The sequence below is a fragment of the Xiphophorus hellerii genome, chromosome 6 (genome assembly GCF_003331165.1).
Source record: "Xiphophorus hellerii strain 12219 chromosome 6, Xiphophorus_hellerii-4.1, whole genome shotgun sequence".
NCBI lineage: Eukaryota > Metazoa > Chordata > Actinopteri > Cyprinodontiformes > Poeciliidae > Xiphophorus > Xiphophorus hellerii.
The window spans coordinates 29,665,822-29,693,174 of record NC_045677.1 but is presented as its reverse complement, the minus strand read 5'-3'; the positions used below and the strand labels follow the sequence as shown (position 1 = coordinate 29,693,174).

Genomic DNA, 27,353 nt, shown 5'->3' with positions numbered 1-27,353 from the left:
CACATGGTATTAGTTTGGCCCTTTGAAATGAAGCTTAACAAAAGTTTCAAAATAAAAGCCTTGAATATTTTTACATGACGTAATTGCTCTTTTTGGCTTTATTTGACTTTTTCATCCAAAGCACTCTTACACGTGGTATTAGTTCGGAACGTTAAAATGAAGCATACTGAAAATTTCAAAATAAAAGCCTTGAATATTTTTACATCAGGTAATTGCTGTTTTTGGCCGTATATGACTTTTTCATCCAAAGCACTGTTACACATGGGATTAGTTTGGAACTTTAAAATGGAGCATAATAATAATTTCAAAATAAAAGCCCTGAATATTTTTACATCACGTAATTGCTCTTTTTGGCTTTATCTGACTTTTCCATCCAAAGCACTGTTACACATGGGATTAGTTTGGAACTTTAAAATTAAGCATACTGAAAATTTCAAAATAAAAGCCTTGAATATTTTACATGACGTAATTGCTCTTTTTGGCCGTATATGACTTTTTCATCCAAAGCACTGTTACACGTGGTATTAGTTTGGCCCTCTGAAATGAAGCATACTGAAAATTTCAAAATAAAAGCCTTGAATATTTTTACAACATGTAATTGCTTTTTTTGGCCGTATATGACTTTTTCATCCAAAGCACTGTTACACATGGTATTAGTTTGGCCCTTTGAAATGAAGCTTAACAAAAGTTTCAAAATAAAAGCCTTGAATATTTTTACATGACGTAATTGCTCTTTTTGGCTTTATTTGACTTTTTCATCCAAAGCACTCTTACACGTGGTATTAGTTCGGAACTTTAAAATGAAGCTTAACAAATATTTCAAAATAAAAGCCTTGAATATTTTTACATCATGTAATTGCTCTTTTTGGCTTTATTTGACTTTTTCATCCAAAGCACTGTTACACATGGGATTAGTTTGGCCCTTTGAAATGAAGCATACTGAAAATTTTAAAATAAAAGCCTTGAATATTTTTACATGACGTAATTGCTGTTTGTGGCTTTATGTGACTTTTTCATCCAAAGCACTGTTACACATGGGATTAGTTTGGAACTTTAAAATTAAGCATACTGAAAATTTCAAAATAAAAGCCTTGAATATTTTACATGACGTAATTGCTTTTTTTGGCCGTATATGACTTTTTCATCCAAAGCACTGTTACACATGGGATTAGTTCGGAACTTTAAAATGGAGCATACTGAAAATTTCAAAATAAAAGCCTTGAATATTTTTACATCAGCTACTTGTGTTTTGAGCATTATATAACTATTTTAACCCAAGGACTATTACGCATGGGATTAGTTTGGCCCTTTGAAATGAAGTTTAACAAAACTTCCAAAATAAAAGCCTTGACAACATTTTAAATCGTACTGAATGGTGCACGTCCGCCTCGCTTAACGTTCTTGCGGTTCTCCGCGTGCCACTGGTTACGTTGCGGCGTTCTTTGGCGTCGACGCCGATTTGTGGCGTGACGACGCCGGGCCCAAGCCCGACGGGCGCGCCTTGGCAGGCCCCGGCTAAATTTCTTCAGAAATTTTGTTTTTCTAGTTATAATTGGGGCCTGCCATGCAAAGCAATGGCAGGAACCTATTACTATTGTCGGAGAAAGTGTTTCTTTATTCTTTATTTTTCTTCCGTAACCGTTAATGCGGCTCATACTGCTCGGTGCACACCTACAAATGAGGTATCAAAACGTGCAGAAAATTCACGCCATTCCAGCTATTACTTTTGGTGGGATTTGGGCTTAACGTGGCGACATAATTCGCAAAAAACTACGAAAAAAACCCCATTATAAGTCAATGGGAAAAATCCTAGAAATACCCTATTTTTGAGGATTTTCTGTGTCGTCACAAATTCACCTAGAAATGCCATTCAAATTTCATTTTGTAGATACGTCTGTGATCTCTTCGAAAGTGAAGACGGCTCGTCGATACCAGTTACGGTTTGTCCACAATTTGCCTCTAAGCGACCCAAAGTTTCTCATTTTTCCTAAAGTTAGAGTGCGTCTCTGGCTGCTTAGAGTGAGATGAAGACAACTTTTTCAGCCCAAATAATTTTTGAAATCGCCATCACGCCCACAAATATCGCACGATTAGTATCAAAATCGGTCCTGACATTGATACGCCTGTCTGCTCCGGTAAAATGTTTTCGAAATTTATCTAGACCGTACGGTTTTCTGTCACGGTGCTTCAGAGCAAAGTCATGCGACAGGATTTTCTGAGGCTGTCTGAGGCTCTCTCCCATGTATTTGAATAGAATTTCAGATCTGGGCACAACATTTCTTTCTCTCATCGCTGTAAATGTTCTGAGTGAGGTACAGATATGAATCTCGGGACTATCGCAGAAGACACATTGACCTCTCATACGCTTTAAACGCTTTTCGAATATGTATTACGGTTCCCCAACAGGAAGGATTTGTTTCCAATGCTTTTTGTCAGTAAAACGTGTTTGCTCAAACACACAATTGTGTGTTTGACAGCTCAGAGCTCAGAGCTCACACCCTGCTGAGACCATTATTTGCCATAGCAACGGATCTCAAGAGGCTATTGGCTGCTGGTTTGGACTACAAATACGCATCGCTGTAGTTCTATCTATAGTGGACCGCTCAGTTGAAACAGATCAGGACTGAACTGGCCTTTAGAACTAATTGCTGCTATGGGCTGTATATAACTGATTTAACTCAGTAACTGTTACACATGGGATTAGTTTTAAACTTTAAAATTAAGCATATTGAAAATTTCACAATAAAAGCCTTGAATATTTTTACATCATGTAATTGCTCTTTTTGGCTTTATTTGACTTTTTCATCCAAAGCACTGTTACACATGGTATTAGTTTGGCCCTTTGAAATGAAGCATACTGAAAATTTCAAAATAAAAGCCTTGAATATTTTTACATCATGTAATTGCTCTTTTTGGCTTTATTTGACTTTTTCATGCAAAGCACTGTTACACATGGGATTCGTTCGGAACTTTGAAATTAAGCATACTGAAAATTTCAAAATAAAAGCCTTGAATATTTTTACATCAACTACTTGCGTTTTCAGCATTATATAACTGATTTAACCCAATGACTATTACACATGGGATTAAAATAGACTGTTTTGCATGAGCAGCAGATAGATCCTCTATTGCACATGTGTCAAACTCAAGGCCCGCGGGCCACATGTGGCCGGCTACGTCGTTTTATGTGGCCCTCTCCCCCCTACCACCGTTTGACAGCCCCGTTGATTGACTTAAAATAGGTTTTGAGCACGAATTGACTACAAACTACATATCCCATAATGCCTTCCGATTCTTACCAACCAACATTACGGCTTCTCGCCACTAGAGTGCAGCAGAGTCACCTCAAGCTGATTATTAATTTTCCCAGCGAATAAAACTGAAACATCGACAAGCTAACAAGCTAAAGAGCGAAGTCCCGTGATGTTTCAATCGAGGACTTTTACCGTCTACTGCCCCCTGATTTGATGCCACAGCTTCGACTCCACGCAGCTCGTGTTTTGTCCACGTTTGGAAGCACCTATCTGTGCGAACAGATGTTTTCAATAATGACTTTAAACAAGACCAAGCACAGATCGCGCATTACTGACGAAAACCTACACGCCGTTTTGCGGATTGCCACAGAATAGAACTAAAACCAGACATCGACGAACTGACCAGGGGAAAACGGTGCCTGACATCCGGCCAGAAAACATTGGTAAGCACAAACAAACTACATTTAAATAGAATGAATGTAAAACCAAAACTCAGTATACTGGAATATGCATATAGTTTATTGATTTTGCTTGTGTTTTGTTTATTTACAGAACACAACACAATGAGGATGTGTGTGAGTTGGTGACAGGGTGAAGAGGGATCAGCGTTGTGTTCAAGGACAGTTCGTTGCGTAATAAATAACGAAAAAGTTTTGTGAATGAAGTTGAGAGTTAATATCAAAACTTGTTTTTTATTATTTGTCTGCTTATCTTCAAAGCAGACAAAGAATAATTTTCCCAGCGAATAAAACTGAAACATCGACAAGCTAACGAGCTAAAGAGCGAAGTTTAGCTGAGCAGTTTAAAAATACTGAGCATATTTTTAAACTGCTCAGTTTAAAAATACTGTAATTTTTAAACTGAGCAGTAATTTTACATCCATGCAAACTCAAATGTAATATTTAAAACTTGAATACATAAAATCAGTTATTTAACAATATGAGGTGTTGTTTAAAAATAAAAAAGATAGCAATTTCTTTTTATTGCAGAGACATTAGATTCTTAAATTTATGGTATTCTTTAAATGTTGTAATTTTGGTTCATTGTAAACTTTACCTGTAAAAAGTTTGTAGAAATCTGTAACATAAGGTCAATATATATTTTTAAACTGTAATATGTTGTGTGTGTGTGCGTTATTGAAAATTTATATTTGTGACAATCATTAGGTAAATGCTAATGAACTGCCTTCCTGCAGTTTATGAGCATTGAACTGTTACTAAACAGTTCAATGCAAGGTTCATTAGCGTTAGCATTTTAGCTTCAATAAGCTATTAGCTATTTATTTTACTTTTTAGCAATGTTTAGTATACTGAATGGAGTAAATCAATTACAGAAAATATCCTAGTGATTTCCCACATACTGATGAAAGCAATGACGCTAACATTAGCGTTTCTGCTGATTTTAGCTGATATACTTACTTTATAATACTGAATGGTGCACGTCCGCCTCGCTTAACGTTCTTGCGATTCTCCGCGTGCCACTGATTACGTTGCGGCGTTCTTTAGCGTCGACGCCGATTTGTAGCGTGACGACGCCGGGCCCATGCCCGACGGGCGCGCCTTGGCAGGCCCCGGCTAAATTTCTTCCGAAATTTTCTAGTTCTTTATTTTTCTTCCGTAACCGTTAATGCGGCTCATACCGCTGGGTGCACACCTACAAATGAGGTATCAAAACGTGCAGAAAATTCACGCCATTGGAGCTATTACTTGTGGTGGGATTTGGGGTTAACGTGGCGACATAATTCGCAAAAAACTACGAAAAAAACCCCATTATAACTCAATGGGAAAAATCCTAGAAATACCCTATTTTTGAGGATTTGCTGTGTCGTCACAAATTCACCTAGAAATGCCATTCAAATTTCATTTTGTAGATACGTCTGTGATCTCTTCAAAAGTGAAGACGGCTCGTCGATACCAGTTACGGTTTGTCCACAATTTGCCTCTAAGCGACCCAAAGTTTCTCATTTTTCTTCAAATTAGAGTGACAGCCCATCTCGGTTCATATCTGGGCACAACATTTCTTTCTCTCATCGCTGTAAATGCTCTGAGTGAGGTACAGATATGAATCTCGGGACTATCGCAGAAGACACATTGAACTGTCATACGCTTAAAACGCTTTTCGAATATGTATTACGGTTCCCGAACAAGAAGGATTTGTTTCCAATGCTTTTTTTCAGTAAAGTGTGTTTGCTCAAACACACTTGTGTGTTTGAGAGCTCAGAGCTCAGAGCTCACACCCTGCTGAGACCATTATTTACCATAGCAACGGAACTCAAGAGGCTATTGGCTGCTGGTTAGGACTACGAATACGCATCACTGTAGTTCTATCTATCCTCAGTTGAAACAGATCAGGACTGAGAACTGGCCTTTAGAACTACCTGCTGCTTTGGGCTGTATATAACTGATTTAACTCAGTAACTGTTACACATGGGATTAGTTTGGAACTTTAAAATTAAGCATAACGAAAATTTCAAAATAAAAGCCTTGAATATTTTACATGACGTAATTGCTCTTTTTGGCCGTATATGACTTTTTCATCCAAAGCAATGTTACACATGGGATTAGTTCGGAACTTTAAAATGGAGCATAATAATAATTTCAAAATAAAAGCCTTGAATATTTTTACATCAGGTAATTGCTGTTTTTGGCTTTATGTGACTTTTTCATCCAAAGCAATGTTACACATGGGATTAGTTTGGAACTTTAAAATTAAGCATACTGAAAATTTCAAAAGAAAAGCCTTGAATATTTTACATGACGTAATTGCTCTTTTTGGCCGTATATGACTTTTTCATCCAAAGCACTGTTACACGTGGTATTAGTTTGGCCCTCTGAAATGAAGCATACTGAAAATTTCAAAATAAAAGCCTTGAATATTTTTACATCATGTAATTGCTTTTTTTGGCCGTATATGACTTTTTCATCCAAAGCACTGTTACACATGGTATTAGTTTGGCCCTTTAAAATGAAGCTTAACAAAAGTTTCAAAATAAAAGCCTTGAATATTTTTACATGACGTAATTGCTCTTTTTGGCTTTATTTGACTTTTTCATCCAAAGCACTCTTACACGTGGTATTAGTTCGGAACTTTAAAATGAAGCTTAACAAATATTTCAAAATAAAAGCCTTGAATATTTTTACATGACATAATTGCTCATTTTGGCTTTATTTGACTTTTTCATCCAAAGCACTGTTACACATGGTATTAGTTTGGCCCTTTGAAATGAAGCTTAACAAAAGTTTCAAAATAAAAGCCTTGAATATTTTTACATCAGGTAATTGCTGTTTTTGGCTTTATGTGACTTTTTCATCCAAAGCAATGTTACACATGGGATTAGTTTGGAACTTTAAAATTAAGCATACTGAAAATTTCAAAAGAAAAGCCTTGAATATTTTACATGACGTAATTGCTCTTTTTGGCCGTATATGACTTTTTCATCCAAAGCACTGTTACACGTGGTATTAGTTTGGCCCTCTGAAATGAAGCATACTGAAAATTTCAAAATAAAAGCCTTGAATATTTTTACATCATGTAATTGCTTTTTTTGGCCGTATATGACTTTTTCATCCAAAGCACTGTTACACATGGTATTAGTTTGGCCCTTTAAAATGAAGCTTAACAAAAATTTCAAAATAAAAGCCTTGAATATTTTTACATGACATAATTGCTCTTTTTGGCTTTATTTGACTTTTTCATCCAAAGCACTGTTACACATGGTATTAGTTTGGCCCTTTGAAATGAAGCTTAACAAAAGTTTCAAAATAAAAGCCTTGAATATTTTTACATGACGTAATTGCTCTTTTTGGCTTTATTTGACTTTTTCATCCAAAGCACTCTTACACGTGGTATTAGTTCGGAACTTTAAAATGAAGCTTAACAAATATTTCAAAATAAAAGCCTTGAATATTTTTACATGACATAATTGCTCATTTTGGCTTTATTTGACTTTTTCATCCAAAGCACTGTTACACATGGTATTAGTTTGGCCCTTTGAAATGAAGCTTAACAAAAGTTTCAAAATAAAAGCCTTGAATATTTTTACATGACGTAATTGCTCTTTTTGGCTTTATTTGACTTTTTCATCCAAAGCACTCTTACACGTGGTATTAGTTCGGAACGTTAAAATGAAGCATACTGAAAATTTCAAAATAAAAGCCTTGAATATTTTTACATCAGGTAATTGCTGTTTTTGGCCGTATATGACTTTTTCATCCAAAGCACTGTTACACATGGGATTAGTTTGGAACTTTAAAATGGAGCATAATAATAATTTCAAAATAAAAGCCCTGAATATTTTTACATCACGTAATTGCTCTTTTTGGCTTTATCTGACTTTTCCATCCAAAGCACTGTTACACATGGGATTAGTTTGGAACTTTAAAATTAAGCATACTGAAAATTTCAAAATAAAAGCCTTGAATATTTTACATGACGTAATTGCTCTTTTTGGCCGTATATGACTTTTTCATCCAAAGCACTGTTACATGTGGTATTAGTTTGGCCCTCTGAAATGAAGCATACTGAAAATTTCAAAATAAAAGCCTTGAATATTTTTACATCATCTAATTGCTTTTTTTGGCCGTATATGACTTTTTCATCCAAAGCACTGTTACACATGGTATTAGTTTGGCCCTTTAAAATGAAGCTTAACAAAAATTTCAAAATAAAAGCCTTGAATATTTTTACATGACATAATTGCTCTTTTTGGCTTTATTTGACTTTTTCATCCAAAGCACTGTTACACATGGTATTAGTTTGGCCCTTTGAAATGAAGCTTAACAAAAGTTTCAAAATAAAAGCCTTGAATATTTTTACATGACGTAATTGCTCTTTTTGGCTTTATTTGACTTTTTCATCCAAAGCACTCTTACACGTGGTATTAGTTCGGAACTTTAAAATGAAGCTTAACAAATATTTCAAAATAAAAGCCTTGCATATTTTTACATGACATAATTGCTCTTTTTGGCTTTATTTGACTTTTTCATCCAAAGCACTGTTACACATGGTATTAGTTTGGCCCTTTGAAATGAAGCTTAACAAAAGTTTCAAAATAAAAGCCTTGAATATTTTTACATGACGTAATTGCTCTTTTTGGCTTTATTTGACTTTTTCATCCAAAGCACTCTTACACGTGGTATTAGTTCGGAACGTTAAAATGAAGCATACTGAAAATTTCAAAATAAAAGCCTTGAATATTTTTACATCAGCTACTTGTGTTTTGAGCATTATATAACTATTTTAACCCAAGGACTATTACGCTTGGGATTAGTTTGGCCCTTTGAAATGAAGTTTAACAAAACTTCCAAAATAAAAGCCTCGACAACATTTTAAATCGTACCGAACGGTGCACGTCCGCCTCACTTAACGTTCTTGCGGTTCTCCGCGTGCCACTGATCACGTCGCGGCGTTCTTTAGCGTCGACGACGATTTGTGGCGTGACGACGCCGGGCCCGAACCCCACGGCCGCGCCTTGGCAGGCCCCGGCTAAATTTCTTCCGAAATTTTCTAGTTGGGGCCTGCCATGCAAAGCAATGGCAGGAACCTATTACTCTACACCCAACAAGCGTCTCTTTATTATTATAGTTCTTTATTTTTCTTCCGTAACCGTTAATGCGGCTCATACCGCTGGGTGCACACCTACAAATGAGGTATCAAAACGTGCAGAAAATTCACGCCATTGTTGCTATTACTTTTGGTGGGATTTGGGCTTAACGTGGCGACATAATTCGCAAAAAACTACGAAAAAAACCCCATTATAAGTCAATGGGAAAAATCCTGGAAATACCCTATTTTTGAGGATTTTCTGTGTCGTCACTAATTCACGTAGAAATGCCATTCAAATTTCATTTTGTAGATACGTCTGTGATCTCTTCGAAAGTGAAGACGGCTCGTCGATAACAGTTACGGTTTGTCCACAATTTGCATCTAAGCGACACAAAGTTTCTCATTTTTCCTAAAGTTAGAGTGCTTCTCTCGCTGATTAGAGTGAGAGATCAAGACAACTTTTTCAACCCAAATCATTTTTGAAATCGCCATCACGCCCACAAATATCGCACGATTAGTATCAAAATCGGTCCTGACATTGATACGCCTGTCTGCTCCGGTAAAATCTTTTCGAAATTTATCTAGATCGTACGGTTTTCTGTCACGGTGCTTCAGAGCAAAGTCATGCGACAGGATTTTCTGAGGCTGTCTGAGGCTCTCTCCCATGTATTTGAATAGAATTTCAGATCTGGGCACAACATTTCTTTCTCTCATCGCTGTAAATGTTCTGAGTGAGGTACAGATATGAATCTCGGGACTATCGCAGAAGACACATTGACCTGTCATACGCTTCAAACGCTTTTCGAATATGTATTACGGTTCCCGACCAGGAAGGATTTGTTTCCAATGCTTTTTGTCAGTAAAACGTGTTTGCTCAAACACACAATTGTGTGTTTGACAGCTCAGAGCTCAGAGCTCACACCCTGCTGAGACCATTATTTGCCATAGCAACGGATCTCAAGAGGCTATTGGCTGCTGGTTTGGACTACAGATACGCATCATTGTAGTTCTATCTATAGTGGAACCCTCAGTTGAAACAGATCAGGACTGAACTGGCCTTTAGAACTATTTGCTGCTATGGGCTGTATATAACTGATTTAACTCAGGAACTGTTACACATGGTATTAGTTTGGAACTTTAAAATTAAGCATAATAATAATTTAAAAATAAAAGCCTTGAATATTTTTACATCAGGTAATTGCTGTTTTTGGCTTTATTTGACTTTTTCATCCAAAGCACTGTTACACATGGGATTAGTTCGGAACTTTAAAATGGAGCATAATAATAATTTCAAAATAAAAGCCTTGAATATTTTTACATCAGGTAATTGCGCTTTTTGGCTTTATGTGACTTTTTTATCCAAAGCACTGTTACACAATGGAATAGTTTGGCCCTCTGAAATGAAGCATACTGAAAATTTCAAAATAAAAGCCTTGAATATTTTTACGTCATGTAATTGCTCTTTTTGGCCGTATATGACTTTTTCATCCAAAGCACTGTTACACATGGGATTTGTTAGGAACTTTAAAATGGAGCATAATAATAATTTCAAAATAAAAGCCTTGAATATTTTTACGTCATGTAATTGCTCTTTTTGGCCGTATATGACTTTTTCATCCAAAACACTGTTACACATGGGATTTGTTAGGAACTTTAAAATGGAGCATAATAATAATTTCAAAATAAAAGCCTTGAATATTTTACATCAGGTAATTGCGCTTTTTGGCTTTATGTGACTTTTTCATCCAAAGCACTGTTACACATGGTATTAGTTTGGCCCTTTTGAAATGAAGCATAATGAAAATTCCAAAATAAAAGCCTTGAATATTTTTACATCAGCTACTTGTGTTTTGAGCATTATATAACTATTTTAACCCAAGGACTATTACGCATGGGATTAGTTTGGCCCTTTGAAATGAAGCATACTGAAACTTCCAAAATAAAAGCCTTGACAACATTTTAAATCGTACCGAATGGTGAACGTCCACCTTACTAACGTTCTTGTGGTTCTCTGCGTGCCATTGATCACGTTGCGCCGTCCTTTAGCGTCGATGCCAATTTGTAGCGTGACGACGCCGGGCCCAAACCCGACGGGCGCGCCTTGGCAGGCCCCGGCTAAATTTCTTCAGAAATTTTGGTTTTCTAGTTATAATTCTTTATTTTTCTTCCGTCACCGTTAATGCGGCTCATACCGCTGGGTGCACACCTACAAATGAGGTATCAAAACGTGCAGAAAATTCACGCCATTGGAGCTATTACTTGTGGTGGGATTTGGGGTTAACGTGGCGACATAATTCGCAAAAAACTACGAAAAAAACCCCATTATAAGTCAATGGGAAAAATCCTGGAAATACCCTATTTTTGAGGATTTTCTGTGTCGTCACAAATTCACCTAGAAATGCCATTCAAATTTCATTTTGTAGATACGTCTGTGATCTCTTCGAAAGTGAAGATGGCTCGTCGATACCAGTTATGGTTTGTCCACAATTTGCCTCTAAGCGACCCAAAGTTTCTCATTTTTTCTAAAATTAGAGTGACAGCCCATCTCGGCTAGAGTGAGAAATGAAGAGGTTTTTTCAGCCCACATCATTTTTGAAATCGCCATCATGGCCACAAATATCGCATGATTTGTATCAAAATCGGTCCTGACATTGATACGCCTGTCTGCTCCGGTAAAATGTTTTCGAAATTTATCTAGACCGTACGGTTTTCTGTCACGGTGCTTCAGAGCAAAGTCATGCGACAGGATTTTATGAGGCTCTCAGGCTCTTTCACTAACACTTCACACCTTGGTGTGAAACTTATTTAACATAGCAACGGATCTCAAGAGGCTATTGGCTGCTGATTTGGACTACAAATACGCATCATTGTAGTTCTATCTATAGTGGAACCCTCAGTTGAAACAGATCAGGACTGAACTGGCCTTTATAACTACTTGCTGCTATGGGCTGTATATAACTGATTTAACTCAGTAACTGTTACACATGGGATTAGTTTTGAACTTTAAAATGAAGCTTAACAAAAATTTCACAATAAAAGCCTTGAATATTTTTACATCATGTAATTGCTCTTTTTGGCTTTATTTGACTTTTTCATCCAAAGCACTGTTACACATGGTATTAGTTTGGCCCTTTGAAATGAAGCTTAACAAAAATTTCAAAATAAAAGCCTTGAATATTTTTACATCAGAAAATTGCTCTTTTGAGCTTTATATAACTTATTTAACCCAGCAATTGTTACACATGGGATTAGTGTGGCAATTTAAAATTAAGCTTGATGAAAATTTCAAAATAAAAGCCTTGAATATTTTTACATCAGGTAATTGCTGTTTTTGGCTTTATTTCACTTTTTCATCCAAAGCACTGTTACACATGGTATTAGTTTGGCCCTCTGAAATGAAGCTTAACAAAAATTTCAAAATAAAAGCCTTGAATATTTTACATGACGTAATTGCTCTTTTTGGCCGTATATGACTTTTTCATCCAAAGCAATGTTACACATGGGATTAGTTCGGAACTTTAAAATGGAGCATAATAATAATTTCAAAATAAAAGCCTTGAATATTTTTACATCAGGTAATTGCTGTTTTTGGCTTTATGTGACTTTTTCATCCAAAGCACTGTTACACGTGGTATTAGTTTGGCCCTCTGAAATGAAGCATACTGAAAATTTCAAAATAAAAGCCTTGAATATTTTTACATCAACTAATTGTGTTTTGAGCATTATATAACTATTTTAACCCAATGACTATTACGCAGGGGATTAGTTTGGCCCTTTGAAATGAAGCATACTGAAAATTTCAAAATAAAAGCCTTGACATATTTTAGATCAGATAATTGCTCTTTTGAGCAATAAATAACTGATTTAACCCAATGACTATTACACATGGGATTAGTTTGGACCTTTGAAATTAAGCTTAACAAAAATTTCAAAATAAAAGCCTCAACATGCCCCTGAGGTTAGTGCACCGCCGCAGGCAGTGCAATAATATTATTCTGCATTATCTGTTTCTCTCAGGTTAGGGAACTGCCTTGCGCAGCAAGGCAGTTCATTAGCATTAGCATTTTAGCTTAAATAAGCTATTAGCTATTTATTGGACTTATTAGCCATGTTTAGTATACTGAATGGAGTAAGTCCATTATAGAGAACATCCTAGTGATGTCCCACATGCTAGTGACAGCAATGATGCTAACATTAGCATTTTGCTAACTACTTGCGTTTTCAGCATTATATAACTGATTTAACCCAATGACTGTTATACATGGAATTAGTTTGGACCTTTGAATTGAAGTTTAACAAAAATTCCAAAATAAAAGCCTTGACATATTTTACATCAGATAATTGCTCTTTTGAGCAATAAATAACTGATTTAACCCAATGACTATTACACATGGGATTAGGTTGGCCCTTTGAAATGAAGTTTAACAAAAATTCCAAAATAAAAGCCTTTAATATTTTTACATCAACTACTTGCGTTTTCAGCATTATATAACTGATTTAACCCAATGACTGTTATACATGGAATTAGTTTGGACCTTTGAATTGAAGTTTAACAAAAATTCCAAAATAAAAGCCTTGAATATTTTTACACCAGCCACTTGTGTTTTGAGCATTATATAACTGTTTTAACCCAAGGACTATTACACATGGGATTAGTTTGGCCCTTTGAAATGAAGTTTAACAAAACTTCCAAAATAAAAGCCTTGAGAAAATTTTAAATCGTACTGAATGGTGCACGTCCGCCTCGCTTAACGTTCTTGCGGTTCTCCGCGTGCCACTGATTATGTTGCGGCGTTCTTTAGCGTCGATGCCGATTTGTGGCGTGACGACGCCGGGCCCAAAACCCCACGGGCGCGCCTTGGCAGGCCCCGGCTAAATTTCTTCCGAAATTTTCTAGTCTTCTTTATTTTTCTTCCGTCACCGTTAATGCGGCTCGTACCGCTGGGTGCACACCTACAAATGAGGTATCAAAACGTGCAGAAAATTCACGCCATTGGAGCTATTACTTCTGGTGGGATTTGGGCTTAACGTGGCGACATAATTCGCAAAAAACTACGAAAAAAACCCCATTATAACTCAATGGGAAAAATCCTAGAAATACCCTATTTTTGAGGATTTGCTGTGTCGTCACAAATTCACCTAGAAATGCCATTCAAATTTCATTTTGTAGATACGTCTGTGATCTCTTCGAAAGTGAAGACGGCTCGTCGATACCAGTTACGGTTTGTCCACAATTTGCCTCTAAGCGACCCAAAGTTTCTCATTTTTCTTCAAATTAGAGTGACAGCCCATCTCGGTTCATATCTGGGCACAACATTTCTTTCTCTCATCACTGTAAATGCTCTGAGTGAGGTACAGATATGAATCTCGGGACTATCGCAGAAGACACATTGAACTGTCATACGCTTAAAACGCTTTTCCAATATGTATCACGGTTCCCGAACAAGAAGGATTTGTTTCCAATGCTTTTTTTCAGTAAAGTGTGTTTGCTCAAACACACTTGTGTGTTTGAGAGCTCAGAGCTCACAGCTCACACCTGCTGAGACCATTATTTACCATAGCAACGGAACTCAAGAGGCTATTGGCTGCTGGTTAGGACTACGAATACGCATCACTGTAGTTCTATCTACCCTCAGTTGAAACAGATCAGGACTGAGAACTGGCCTTTAGAACTACCTGCTGCTATCGGCTGTATATAACTGATTTAACTCAGTAACTGTTACACATGGGATTAGTTTTAAACTTTAAAATGAAGCATACTGAAAATTTCAAAATAAAAGCCTTGAATATTTTACATGACGTAATTGCTCTTTTTGGCCGTATATGACTTTTTCATCCAAAGCAATGTTACACATGGGATTAGTTCGGAACTTTAAAATGGAGCATAATAATAATTTCAAAATAAAAGCCTTGAATATTTTTACATCAGGTAATTGCTGTTTTTGGCCGTATATGACTTTTTCATCCAAAGCACTGTTACACATGGGATTAGTTTGGAACTTTAAAATGGAGCATAATAATAATTTCAAAATAAAAGCCCTGAATATTTTTACATCATGTAATTGCTCTTTTTGGCTTTATCTGACTTTTCCATCCAAAGCACTGTTACACATGGGATTAGTTTGGAACTTTAAAATTAAGCATACTGAAAATTTCAAAATAAAAGCCTTGAATATTTTACATGACGTAATTGCTCTTTTTGGCCGTATATGACTTTTTCATCCAAAGCACTGTTACACATGGGATTAGTTTGGAACTTTAAAATGGAGCATTATAATAATTTCAAAATAAAAGCCCTGAATATTTTTACATCATGTAATTGCTCTTTTTGGCTTTATCTGACTTTTCCATCCAAAGCACTGTTACACATGGGATTAGTTTGGAACTTTAAAATTAAGCATACTGAAAATTTCAAAATAAAAGCCTTGAATATTTTACATGACGTAATTGCTCTTTTTGGCCGTATATGACTTTTTCATCCAAAGCACTGTTACACATGGGATTAGTTTGGCCCTCTGAAATGAAGCATACTGAAAATTTCAAAATAAAAGCCTTGAATATTTTTACATCATGTAATTGCTTTTTTTGGCCGTATATGACTTTTTCATCCAAAGCACTGTTACACATGGGATTAGTTTGGAACTTTAAAATGGAGCATAATAATAATTTCAAAATAAAAGCCTTGAATATTTTTACATGAGGTAATAGCTCTTTTTGGCTTTTTTTGACTTTTTCATCCAAAGCACTCTTACACGTGGTATTAGTTCGGAACTTAAAAATGAAGCATACTGAAAATTTCAAAATAAAAGCCTTGCATTTTTTTACATCAGCTACTTGTGTTTTGAGCATTATATAACTATTTTAACCCAAGGACTATTACGCATGGGATTAGTTTGGCCCTTTGAAATGAAGTTTAACAAAACTTCCAAAATAAAAGCCTTGACAACATTTTAAATCGTACCGAATGGTGCACGTCCGCCTCACTTAACGTTCTTGCGGTTCTCCGCGTGCCACTGATTACGTCACGGCGTTCTTTAGCGTCGACGCCGATTTGTGGCGTGACGACGCCGGGCCCAAACCCCACGGGCGCGCCTTGGCAGGCCCCGGCTAAATTTCTTCCGAAATTTTCTAGTTTCATTTAACACACTTCTGTATTTTTTAACTTGTTTTCAGAAACATATTTTTTGCAGTGTAAATAAACTGACCAGATTTTGCTTTGGAAAAACAAACATTTTGTTTCACTTTCTATCAACCAAACCAGCACAGAGAGTTTTTATTGACCTTTTCTTTCCTTTCTCTGTGGAAGTTGTGATTGTTCAGAGCAACGCGGCGCCTCGGTTGTGTTGCTGCTCACACATCATCGGCCTGCAGAGTCCAGCTCATGTTTTATTCTCTGCTGAAGAGCAGCAGCCTGGCAGCGCGTCGCCCCACACGCTGCACATCAAACAGCACCACAATATTTAATAAACTGAACTTTCTCTGGAACGTGACTCAGGATTATTCATGAAAAATTTGCTTATTCACAGATTTTTCCTTAGAGAACATCTAAAACATCCCAAAGAAAATGCAGTTCAGGAGCAGCAACGCCACTGAGGGTCACATGACTGCTGAAGGCAGCAGAGTTATCAAAAATAATCAATATTTTGATATAATTGATGCTATAAAGTCAGAATTGACACAAATCGAGCCATTTAATTTCCCACAGCGTCACACATCAGCACTGCAGACACTAAGCCCCGCCCCCTTCACCTGGCCAATCAAACTCCTGCAGCTTAAGAGCAGAAATCTGATAGTTTTATAACTTGTTATAATTTGTTCTATAAGTTCATATTGAAACAGAAACAATCTCAGGAAATAGACTGAGTTTGAAATGCATCGCGATGAAAACAAAAGCCCAACTCCATCAGACGTCATCCTGGTCCAGAGAAACCAGTCCTGCATCCTGATTGGCTGCGGAGCCGCCACTCCAAACCAGACTGGAGTTTAGGAATCACTCACGTCTGAGATCACGCTCTGATGAAACTAAGCCATAAAGATCAATTTTATATTTGGAAGAAAATAAAAGCAGCTTTACACCATCAACAGGTTACAGAGAGCTTCCCGTTCAGATCAGAACCTTCAACACGGGCCCACCAGAACCGCTCGGCTTAAATACGTTAAAACATTAAACATGAGAAAATGGCCGATGTTTCTGCAGCCGGAGCTGAAACCACACAAACCAGATCCCCACCATGACTCCGGGGTCCACCAGTACAGCTCCAGTCTGACCAGAGGACGACCACCAGTACAGCTCCAGTCTGACCAGAGGACGACCACCAGTACAGCTCCAGTCTGACCAGAGGACGACCACCAGTACAGCTCCAGTCTGACCAGAGGACGACCAGGAGACGGCGCCTGGATCATCCTGATCTGATATGAAACAGCCGGGTTTTCTGGAGAAGTTCCCTCCATGAGGTTTGGGACGAGCTGATGAAAACTGAGGCACCGCCCCTTTAAGGATGTCAGCCAATCAGCTGTGAGGATCTCATGCGTTTGGGTCGTCACCTCGGTCATGCAGATGCCGTCAGAAACCGGATGGCAGCCATATTGGCCCACAGCATGACCCTCCCCCTCCTTTGTTGTAACAGTTGAAAGTTTCTGCTTTGGTTCTGATCCGTATTCAGTGGGAACATCTTTCTAGAACTCTTCAGCCTCCTTCCAGGCGGTACCAGTGATGGTTCTGCTGTCAGCAGCAGTGGTCGTCCTCCTCTGTCGATTCAGAACTCGATGGAGTTTCCAAGCAGGTGATGACAGTTCTTCATCCTCGTGACCTTTGTCCTCTAGGTCTTCCTCATCGTGACGTTTATGTCTTTATGACTTCTGTCTTTGAAGGATTTTTGTTTTTGTGATTTTTGTTTCTATAATTTTCCTGCTTGTTCCTTTGCCCTTGTGACGTCCATCTTCATGACCATCGTCCTCATGACCTTTGCTCTTGTGACGTCCATCTTCATGACCATTGTCCTCATGACCTTTGCCCTTGTGACGTCCATCTTCATGACCATCGTCCTCATGACCTTTGCCCTTGTGATCTTTGTCTTCAGGACCATGTTGTCCTTCTAACATCCGTCTTTCTGACTCGAATCTTCACAACCTTCATCTTCATGACGTCCATCTTTATGGCTTTCATCCTTTTTCCTTCTGACCTGAAGCCTCTTCATGATCTCATGTTGAAGACTCCACATCGCAGAGGTAGGCAGGAAGTTGGAGTCTCTGAACGGACTCTGAGTCAGAGGACGTCTGTCCCAGACGTTATGGAGGAACTGCTTCAATAAACCCGTCTTTAGCTTATTTGGGGAAAATTTGTCAAACAAACTGAACATGTTTCACATCCTGGATCATTATTAATATTTGGTCTTCAAGACGGTCCTCTCTGCAGGTTTTGTCCTGATCAGAACCAGGAGCCCCCCCTGTGGACCGGAGCTGTACCGTTCAGACCCAACAACATGAACCAGAATGAATGAAGCACAATGAACCCTGAACGCCTCACAGACCGCCTCAACGAGTCGCTGATGGTTTGACGCCACAACATCCAGAACTTTCTGTGAAACCAGAGGAGGTTCTGATCCGCTCGGACCTGGTTTCACGCCGGTCCAGACGCTGCCGTCATCAAACTACAGCGACGCACTGAGAGCCCAGAACCCCCGTCCTCCTCCCCCCGTCTGATGGTCCAAAGCACATGAGGACTGGATGGGACATGCGGCGGAGGTGGACGACACCAACAGCCCCTCTCACCAACAGCAGAGTCCGGTTCTTACCTGGCCGTCATGGCGGGGGGACAGCTTGGCCTGCGCCAAGGTGTGCAGGATTTCGTTAAGGAGAGGGGACTCCTACGGAGGTCAGAGGTCGTTTACAGTCAGAGGAAACAGGAGACAGAGAGAGAGAGAGCATTCAATGACAACAACAAGAGCAGAGTGGGTCAGAACCTCCAGTCTGGACCTTCGTCCTTCGTCCATCATCTCCATATTCATTCAACACACCCAGACCGGTTCTGTTCAGAGGCAGTTAGCCTCCAGAACCATCCAGAAACGCATTGGAGGAGGCAGAATCAGCAGCAGAACCGCCATCAGGTCCAGAATTACATCTCCTCCTACTTTCACCTCTGAGCCGTTACTGTTCTAAACCGTCTTACTGTCGGCTGCGTTTACAGCCGGGTCACATTGATACGGGTTCACAGGTTCTGGTTCCCCAGGTTCCCACCGACCCGGCGGATCCCACCGACCCGGCGGTTCCACCGACCCGGCGGTTCCACCGACCCGGCGGATCCCACCGACCCGGCGGTTCCACCGACCCGGCGGATCCCACCGACCCGGCGGATCCCACCGACCCGGCGGTTCCACCGACCCGGCGGATCCCACCGACCCGGCGGTTCCACCGACCCGGCGGTTCCACCGACCCGGCGGTTCCACCGCGGGAGCATGAGAAGGTCTGAGATTGATTCTGAATTTCCCCTTTGTGGGACAAAATGTTCAGAGTCAGGAATCTGTTCAAAATAAAGAATCTGTTCAAAATAAAGAATCTGTTCAAAATTAACCTGTTTTTTAAGAATTTGTTGAAAATGCAAAATCTGTTCAGATTTATGACTCATCAAAAATGAATCAGTTCAGAGTTAGGAATCTGTTCACAATTAAGAATCTGTTCAGTTTCATAAATATTTCAGAAATGGGAATGTGTTCAAATGAACGATTCTGCTGTGTGTTGGGAATCTGTTCAGATTCAGAAAACTGACTGATCTGAATGTTCTGGTTCAGGTAGAAGAACTGAACAGAACTGAACAGAACCGGAGAAGTGAATCTCTGAATTACTTCCAGAAACCTAAAGAACTGTTCATCAGACCACCTAAAAACTGAGACTCGGATCGGAACCAGATGTGGCGCCAGATGAATCAGAACCTCCAGCTGCGATGATTCAGCTTCTCAGTGAGAAAAAAAACTTTCAGTTAAAAATCTCACCTGTCTTTAAATAACTCCCAGTATTCCCAGTATTCCCAGTATTCCCAATACTCCCAGGCCTCTTGTACACGCAGGACCAGAACAGTTTCCCTCAGAACCGGACCGGTTCTGGGGCATCAATCTGAGCCTCCTCTTCCTGACAGACAGCAGCTGTCGGTTCTGCTGCGTTCCTCAAACTTCCGACCCAACAGAACCACAGAGACCCGGTCGCACGGCGTCCTCTGCCAGATTACCCATAATCCCAGAGAATCATGTAAACATGGGATTATGTGACTGGAAGAACCCGGCCGTCCGTTTCCATCATGGTGACGGGTCACTGGTTCTGATGGTCGGGTTCCAGTCGGACCGCTTGTTTACAGACAGGAGCTGCTGCTACTCATCCTGTTCACCAGAACCAGAACCACAGCAGGTCCGATCTGCTCAGATCAACAGGAAGTGACCCGGTTCTGAGCCTCAGTACCAGCAGATGGAGGGGAACCGGGCCGGACCCGGTGGTTCTGTTCCTGTCACTTTAAACAGAACCAGGAGCATCAAACGTAGACCCAGCTCCCCATGGAGCGGCCGGTCGGCGCCGGTGCCGGTCCAGTTCTATTTAAACTCCTCTGATCTATTTTTACTGCAGCTATTTTTGCGGCGGCAGGACGGGTCCGTTCGGCTCAGCAGAAGACGAGCGGCGGCGCCGGTTCCGGCCCGGTTCCTACCTCGATGCTGGTGCTAAGGCTGGGCAGCGTCTCGGAGGTTCCGGTCGGGCTCTGCAGGCTGGACAGGTCCCACAGGTGGAGGGGCACGCCAGGCTCCGCCCCCCGGGAAGACTCCGCCCACCTCTGGCTGTCCGATAAGGTCACTTCGTAAAATTCCTGGATATCTGTGAGGACAGAGAGGAGAGTCCATCAGAACCGGGACCGGAACCGGGTCAGAGGTTCTGCTGAACCCAGATTGTTTTAATGATGTTCTGATATTAACAGCAAAGGTCCAACATTTAATCACGACCCGACAGAAACCAGAGAAGAACCAGAAGAACCAGAACTGAAGAACTAAATGTTTTTAACAGGAAACAGCCGAGGTTCTCCAACTACAATAAATAATAGCAATAATAATAAATAATAACAATAATAATAATAAAATAACAATAACAATAATAATAATAAAATGATCATCTGGAGCAGCTTCATCTTTATAAGCATGTTGACCAGAAATAAATCATTAAATATTATGCGATTTTATTAGTTTATCAAAGTTTAACATGATATTATTTTTCTCCCACGGTTCCTGCAGTTTCCATGGCAACATTCCTTGGTTTTCCAGATAGATAGCATTTATTGTCATTGAACAGAATTCAACGAAATTTCCATTGCAGCTCCCGTGCAAAAGGTCAAATATATACAGTAGAAATAAGCAAACACACAATAATAATAATAACAATATATACAACTAAATTAACTAAAGGCACTCAACCACACCAAAGAAGTAGCAGCAGGTCCAATTATGGCAAAGTACAGATAATGTGACAGTGCAAAGTGCAGAACAATATGGCTGTGTGGGGGTGGGGGATATGTATGTGTGACTGCGAGGTTATGATATGTGTGGGAGGGGGGGGCGGCAGGGAGTAATGGCTCTGACGGCTGTGGGGAAGAAACTGTTTCTCAGTCTATTTGTTGTAGTCCGTATATTCCTGTACCGCTTGCCTGATGGCAGCGGCACAAACAGTCTGTGGCCCGGGTGGCTGGAATCCATCGCTATGGATCCAGCTCTCTTCTTGACCCGGCCTGTGTAAATGGAGTCCAGGTCTGGGAGGGGGCATCCCACAATGCCTTGTGCTGTTCTCACCACCCGTGTCAGTTGTTTCCTCTCCAGTGCTGTGCAGCTACCATACCACACAGTCATGTTGAGCCAGAGGATGCTCTCGATCATCGCCCTGTAAAAGTTCACGAGCAGCCGTGAGGAAAGTCCAGCCCGTCTCAGTTTCCTGAGGAAGAAGAGCCTTTGTTGTGCTTTCTTCACCAGGTGGGAGGTGTTTGTATTCCAGGAGAGGTCAGACGTGATATGGAGGCCCAGGAACTTGATGTTGTCCACACGTTCCACCACTTCTCCATCTATGAGAAGGGGAGTGTGAGCCGTCCTCCTGGACCTTCTGTAATCCACAATGACCTCCTTGGTCTTCCCTGTGTTCAGCACCAAGTTGTTGGCTGAACACCACTGAGTGAGCTGCAGAATCTCCTCTCTGTAGTGGGTCTCGTTGTTGTCTGAAATGAGACCCACTACTGTTGTGTCGTCCGCGTACTTCACGACTGTGTTGGTGGGGTGGATGGCCACGCAGTCGTGTGTAAACAGGGTGAAGAGAGCTGGGCTGAGCACACAGCCCTGCGGCGTGCCTGTGTTGAGGACCAGTGGGGACGATGTTGAGCCACTTATTCTCACCACCTGAGGCCTGTTGGTGAGGAAGTCTCTGATCCAGTGGCACCAGAGACTTCCTCACCAACAGGCCTCAAGTGGTGAGAACTTCCTCAACTTCCCAGAGTTCCCGGCTTTTATGTTCAGCTTGAAATATTATCAAAACTAAAACATATTTACTTTGAGTTCATGGAGACAGAAACCCACTAAAGAATGAAAAATGAAACTTTTTTGTCTCTTTCATTCTGACAGAAAGAAACGTTTTTGATTTTAACACGTTTATTTTTAATATGCCTTATGCCATCAGAGTTAAACCCGAAGAATCATTCACACACAGAGTAAAAACTAACCACAGAACAATAAAGTTAAAACATAAACAGAGGGAAAAACTCAGTCAGATTATCAGTCATTAAAATAACAAAAACCTTTTATTCTATGTTTAACATTCATGTCTCAACTTTTCCCCTGAAATTGTTTCTCTCATTTCTTCTACTAATATAAATATAAAGACAGAAACAATGAGGGAGACAAGAACTGGGAGAGTAAAGGACAGAAGGAACAGGAAGGACGACCTGAAACTTTACACAAGTTTTGATTTTTCATCTTCAGGATAAGAAACATTTCCTGGCCTCCAGGGGGCGACGGTGAGCCGAGAGCAGCCTGAACATCTCGGAAACTTTTACCTTCAGGAAACTTCAGGCTTCAAGCTGACAGGAATCTGACTCCATGTCTGAGCCTTTAGCCCCGCCCACTCTGCAGCGCTAACTAAGGAGCGCTAACTAACGAGCGCTAACTAACGAGCTCCTTAACGACCTGCTGTCACATCCATCTGCTAATTAGAAATATGATGATGATGATGATGATCTTCAAACACTTTCTGCTTCCATCACCTTCACACGGATCGGTTCTGACCCGCTGGACCAGAGCCTTCCTCCTGGACCTCCCAACAGAACCAAGGCTTCTGGAGAATCCTGGAACCCTGATTCTTCTTCATCACTACCATGCATGATGAAGAGGACAGAACCGGGCCTGCAGCAGCTGGAGGAGGCCCGGTTCGACCCGGCTGGGTATTTTTGGAGCAAGCGTCCAGAATAATCAGCCGAGCCGCTGAGGGAAGCCCGGACCGCTGCAGATGTTTCCTCATAAAGCCTCGGATCACCACTTCAGCAGCTCCTCGCCAGAACCGCCGGGCCTTAACGCCGCCCTCTGCCCAGAACCACGGCGTTTTCAGCCCGGAAACCACGGAGCGGATCTATTCCGGTCCGGAGCGAATTTATCACCAGCTGCTGCGTTCCTGAGGGCTTTTACGGCCCGCCGTGTTCCAGAGCGGTTCTATTCTATCAATAGAACCGGCACCGGCTCCGTTTTACAGCCTGAGGATCAGGGTTACTCACATCCTCCAAACCCGACCCACCAGTCAGAACCGGACCAGCTCGAGTCAGCTGAGCGCCTCCAGAACCAAGGCCCGGCCGATCTCAGAAAAGTTCTGCAGAACACCTGAACTTTGACCTTTAGGTTCTGAACAGCTCCTCGTAACCACCAGGGTTCTGGTTCCGGACGGAATTGTGTGAAACTCCTGAGCGGTTTCATCTTTCAGGAGCTTCAGTCAGAGGAGACGATTCCACCCTGGAGTCCCGATTTATCTCCTCCACCAAGACCCAGGAGGTTCTGCCCGACCCGGGTCCTGCTGGGTCTGCCCGACCCGGGTACCTGCTGGGTCTGCCCGACCCGGGTCCTGCTGGGTCTGCCCGACCCGGGTACCTGCTGGGTCTGCCCGGCCCGGGTCCTGCTGGGTCTGCCCGACCCGGGTTCCTGCAGCAGTTCTCCACAGCGCCACCTTCAGAGACCCGACAGTTCCAGCCGGAATGAGATGAACGTCCTGCAGGCTGAGGAGAGCCTGGAGGGTAGACCCGGTTCCTTCAGAGGAATCGGACCTGAAGCAGAACCGGGTCACTGAACAATGAGGAACCGGACCTGAAGCGGAACCGGGTCGGGGAGGAACTGAGACTCGGATCAGGAAGTGAAACTGACTGACTGTTGGGAAACCAGAGAACAGATGACGGGTCAGAACCTGGACCTGATGAAAGGTCTTTGGGTCAGAGTTCTGACAGCCTTAAATCTCCCACAGCGACCCGGTCGCAGGGCGTCTCTGCCGTTCTACTGGACTGGACTGGTTCCGACCCGGTAGAACCGCCACCACCTGCAGCCGTTCTGGGCCAAACTGTAGAAATGTTGAGAAACGACTGTTTCTGTTTGGAGCCATCTGTTTCCCAGGAACCGGGCCAGCGGAGCTGCTGGTGGGGGATTACTGGCTGGAGGTAATCATCATGTCCACAGAGGGATTACACCGGGCCCGGCTCGGCCCGGCTCGGCCCGGCCCGCTGCAGGCAGAGGGGGGATTGGACACTGAGGCAGAAAATTAATTTTCAATAAACAGGCCTGGAAGACGGGTCGGAGCAGAACCAAGAAGTTCCTGAAGGAACCAATCAGAGCTGGACTGAGTGGTCCAGTCTGGGCGGTTCTGGTTGGTTCTGGTGTGAGACCAGCAGAACCACCCAGATTACAGATTACCTTTATGCTGATGATGTGGTTCTGTTGGTGTTGGTTCAGGGTCCGCTGGAGGAATCCGGACCAGGTGTGGCTCGGTCTCTACCTGGAGGAGATTCTGAGTGACGGCCAACAGAACCAGAACAGAACCAGGTCCAAACGGAAGGTTCTGTCTTAACAACCAGGTGAGCAGGTCCAATCATCCAGGAGAAGCTGCTCCTCCGTATCTGACTGGGAGACCCCGACCCGTCACCGTGGAAACCTCACAGGAAGACGGCGGCGCCGTCCAGACGGGTCCGGATCGGGTTCTTCATCCCATCCATTAATCACATTAGTAAATTAATTTGATTAAAGTTCAGCGGGTTTGAAGCTCCAGAGTTTAATCTGACAAACGGATCCTGATGAGTTCAGAGAACTGAGCTCATTAAGCACAGAACCGGCGCGGATCGACCCAGTTGGGTCCGACACAGTCGGATCAGCACCAGATGCAAGACAGAAATCTGGGAACGCACTTAACTACTCCAACAGAGAGCAAAGGAACCTTCAGACAGACTCCTGGTTCTGGTTCTGGTAGCAACCGGCTGGAGTCCAAACAGAGACATTCTAGATATTATTTCTACGTAGAAACACACAGGAAGTTCTGGATCTGGCAAAAACTCCTGAAGCAGAAATAAAGATCCGGGATGGATGGATGGACAGAGGGATGGATGGATGGATGGATGGATGGATGGATGGATGGAGGGATGGACAGATAGATGGACGGATGGATGGAGGGATGGATGGAGGGATGGACAGATGGATGGATGGACGGATGAATGGATGGATGGATGGACGGATGGAGGGATGGATGGATGGAGGGACGGATGAATGGAGGGATGGACAGATGGATGGATGGACGGATGAATGGATGGATGGATGGACAGATGGAGGGATGGATGGACGGACGGATGAATGGATGGATGGACGGATGGATGGATGGATGGATGGATGGAGGGATGGATGGATGGATGGATGGACAGACGGATGGAGGGACGGATGAATGGAGGGATGGACAGATGGATGGATGGACGGATGAATGGATGGATGGACAGATGGATGGATGGACGGATGAATGGATGGATGGATGGACGGATGGAGGGATGGATGGATGGACGGACGGATGAATGGATGGATGGACGGATGGAGGGACGGATGAATGGATGGATGGACGGATGGATGGATGAATGGATGGATGGATGGATGTTCTAGAACGGACGACTTGATGGAGAATCTGGATCAGAACCAAAAACATTTTTTTCTGAAGGAAAACATCGGTGATTGTTGATCAGAACCCGGAAACGTTCCTGACCTTCCAACGAGGAACCGACTGATTCTGCCAGGTTCTGGTTCTGGTCGCGAGTTTCTAATCTTCCAGCAAACAAAGTGGGAATATGTGACCAGTAAGGCTGAGCTCTGAGTGGACCGTCACTGATCCAGATGCTCCAAACAGAACCAGAACCAGAACCTGGACCTCAGAACACACGATACAGATCCAGAACCGATCCGATCCTTCGTATCGCTGCCATGGTTTAAAGTTCAGTGAGATTCCAGAGAAAGTCCTGCTGCTGCTGCACACTGCCAGCCAGCTGGCCCAAAGCAAGCTCCAGAACATTAGCAGAACCTTAGCAGAACGAGCAGCAGCTTCCCGGGTCGGAGTTGCATCCATCCGGGTCAGAACCGGAGGTACAGCAGGTCAGGAAACAGTTAAACTGTCCAAACTGGAGCTGCTGGACTCTGAGCTCAGAGTTCTGCCTTAAAGGCGGCCAGAAATCCCAACAGAACCTCAGCAGAACCTGAGTAGAACCCGACTCGGTTCTCCAGAAAGTTTATGTTTTTTTGACCCGGTAACGGTCTGAACCGGATCAGAGGAAACGTTTTGGTCACATGGAGGGAAACCGGGTTTCCTTTCACCTTCATCATCATTAGTTCTGCAGGACGGGCAGAGGTCCAAACGGGCCGGTTCTGCTGCAGCTGAGCTGCATGACTCCTGGCTTGGCCCGGATCGGTACACCAAAATGATCCAACGGTTCTGTTGATGTTTCCGGACTAACCTGGGTCCAGAACCGACGGTTCATCAGCAGAACCCTGCAGATTGGATCAGAACCTTCCGGGTCAGGAACCATCAGGGTACCAGTGACAGTCATTCCAAACTCAGCAGAACTTTCAAGGTTCTACTGGTCCTCCAGCTCTGGTTCTGGTTCTCTCTCCTGCAGGAACAGAACCGGTTCTGGAGCCCGACCCGTCCTGGTTCTGACACAGAACCGTCCCGACCCACAGAACCAGAGTCAGAACAAACGTATTAAACTCCAGGAACCTGCTGTGGTTCCGGTCCGGTTCAGAGTTTCTCTCCAACCGGGTTCATTAAAAGCACAGGACGGGTCCGGAGTTCTGAATGAGGTTCTGTCAGCTGCTCGGTTCCGGTCGGCATGCGGGTCACATCCCAGCCTTTCAACCCGGTCGACGGATCAGAACCGGGACGGAGCTCAGAGCCCGGCCCGGTACGTGTTCTGACTGACAAAACCGACCGGATCAGAACAACAACAGAACAAAAGGTCCGACTCGGACGGGCCAAGGCAGAACCTGGCACCGG

At 42.2% G+C, this 27,353-nt stretch overlaps 1 protein-coding gene across 14 annotated transcripts in view; it reads right to left on the bottom strand.

The window, feature by feature from the left end:
- Window positions 1-27,353, bottom strand: part of LOC116720928 (discs large homolog 1-like protein) — a 117,686-nt gene that overhangs the window by 85,636 nt on the left and 4,697 nt on the right. For 9 of the 14 annotated variants that reach the window (XM_032564398.1, XM_032564400.1, XM_032564399.1 and 6 more), the window contains exons 3-4: window positions 20,488-20,651; window positions 18,593-18,664 (exon numbers count right to left, since the gene is read on the bottom strand). In XM_032564398.1, coding sequence (XP_032420289.1) covers window positions 18,593-18,664; window positions 20,488-20,651 — 236 coding nt within the window. The remainder of the gene's footprint in view (window positions 1-18,592; window positions 18,665-20,487; window positions 20,652-27,353) is intronic. The other 5 variants (XM_032564402.1, XM_032564409.1, XM_032564410.1 and 2 more) reach the window with 1 other exon arrangement.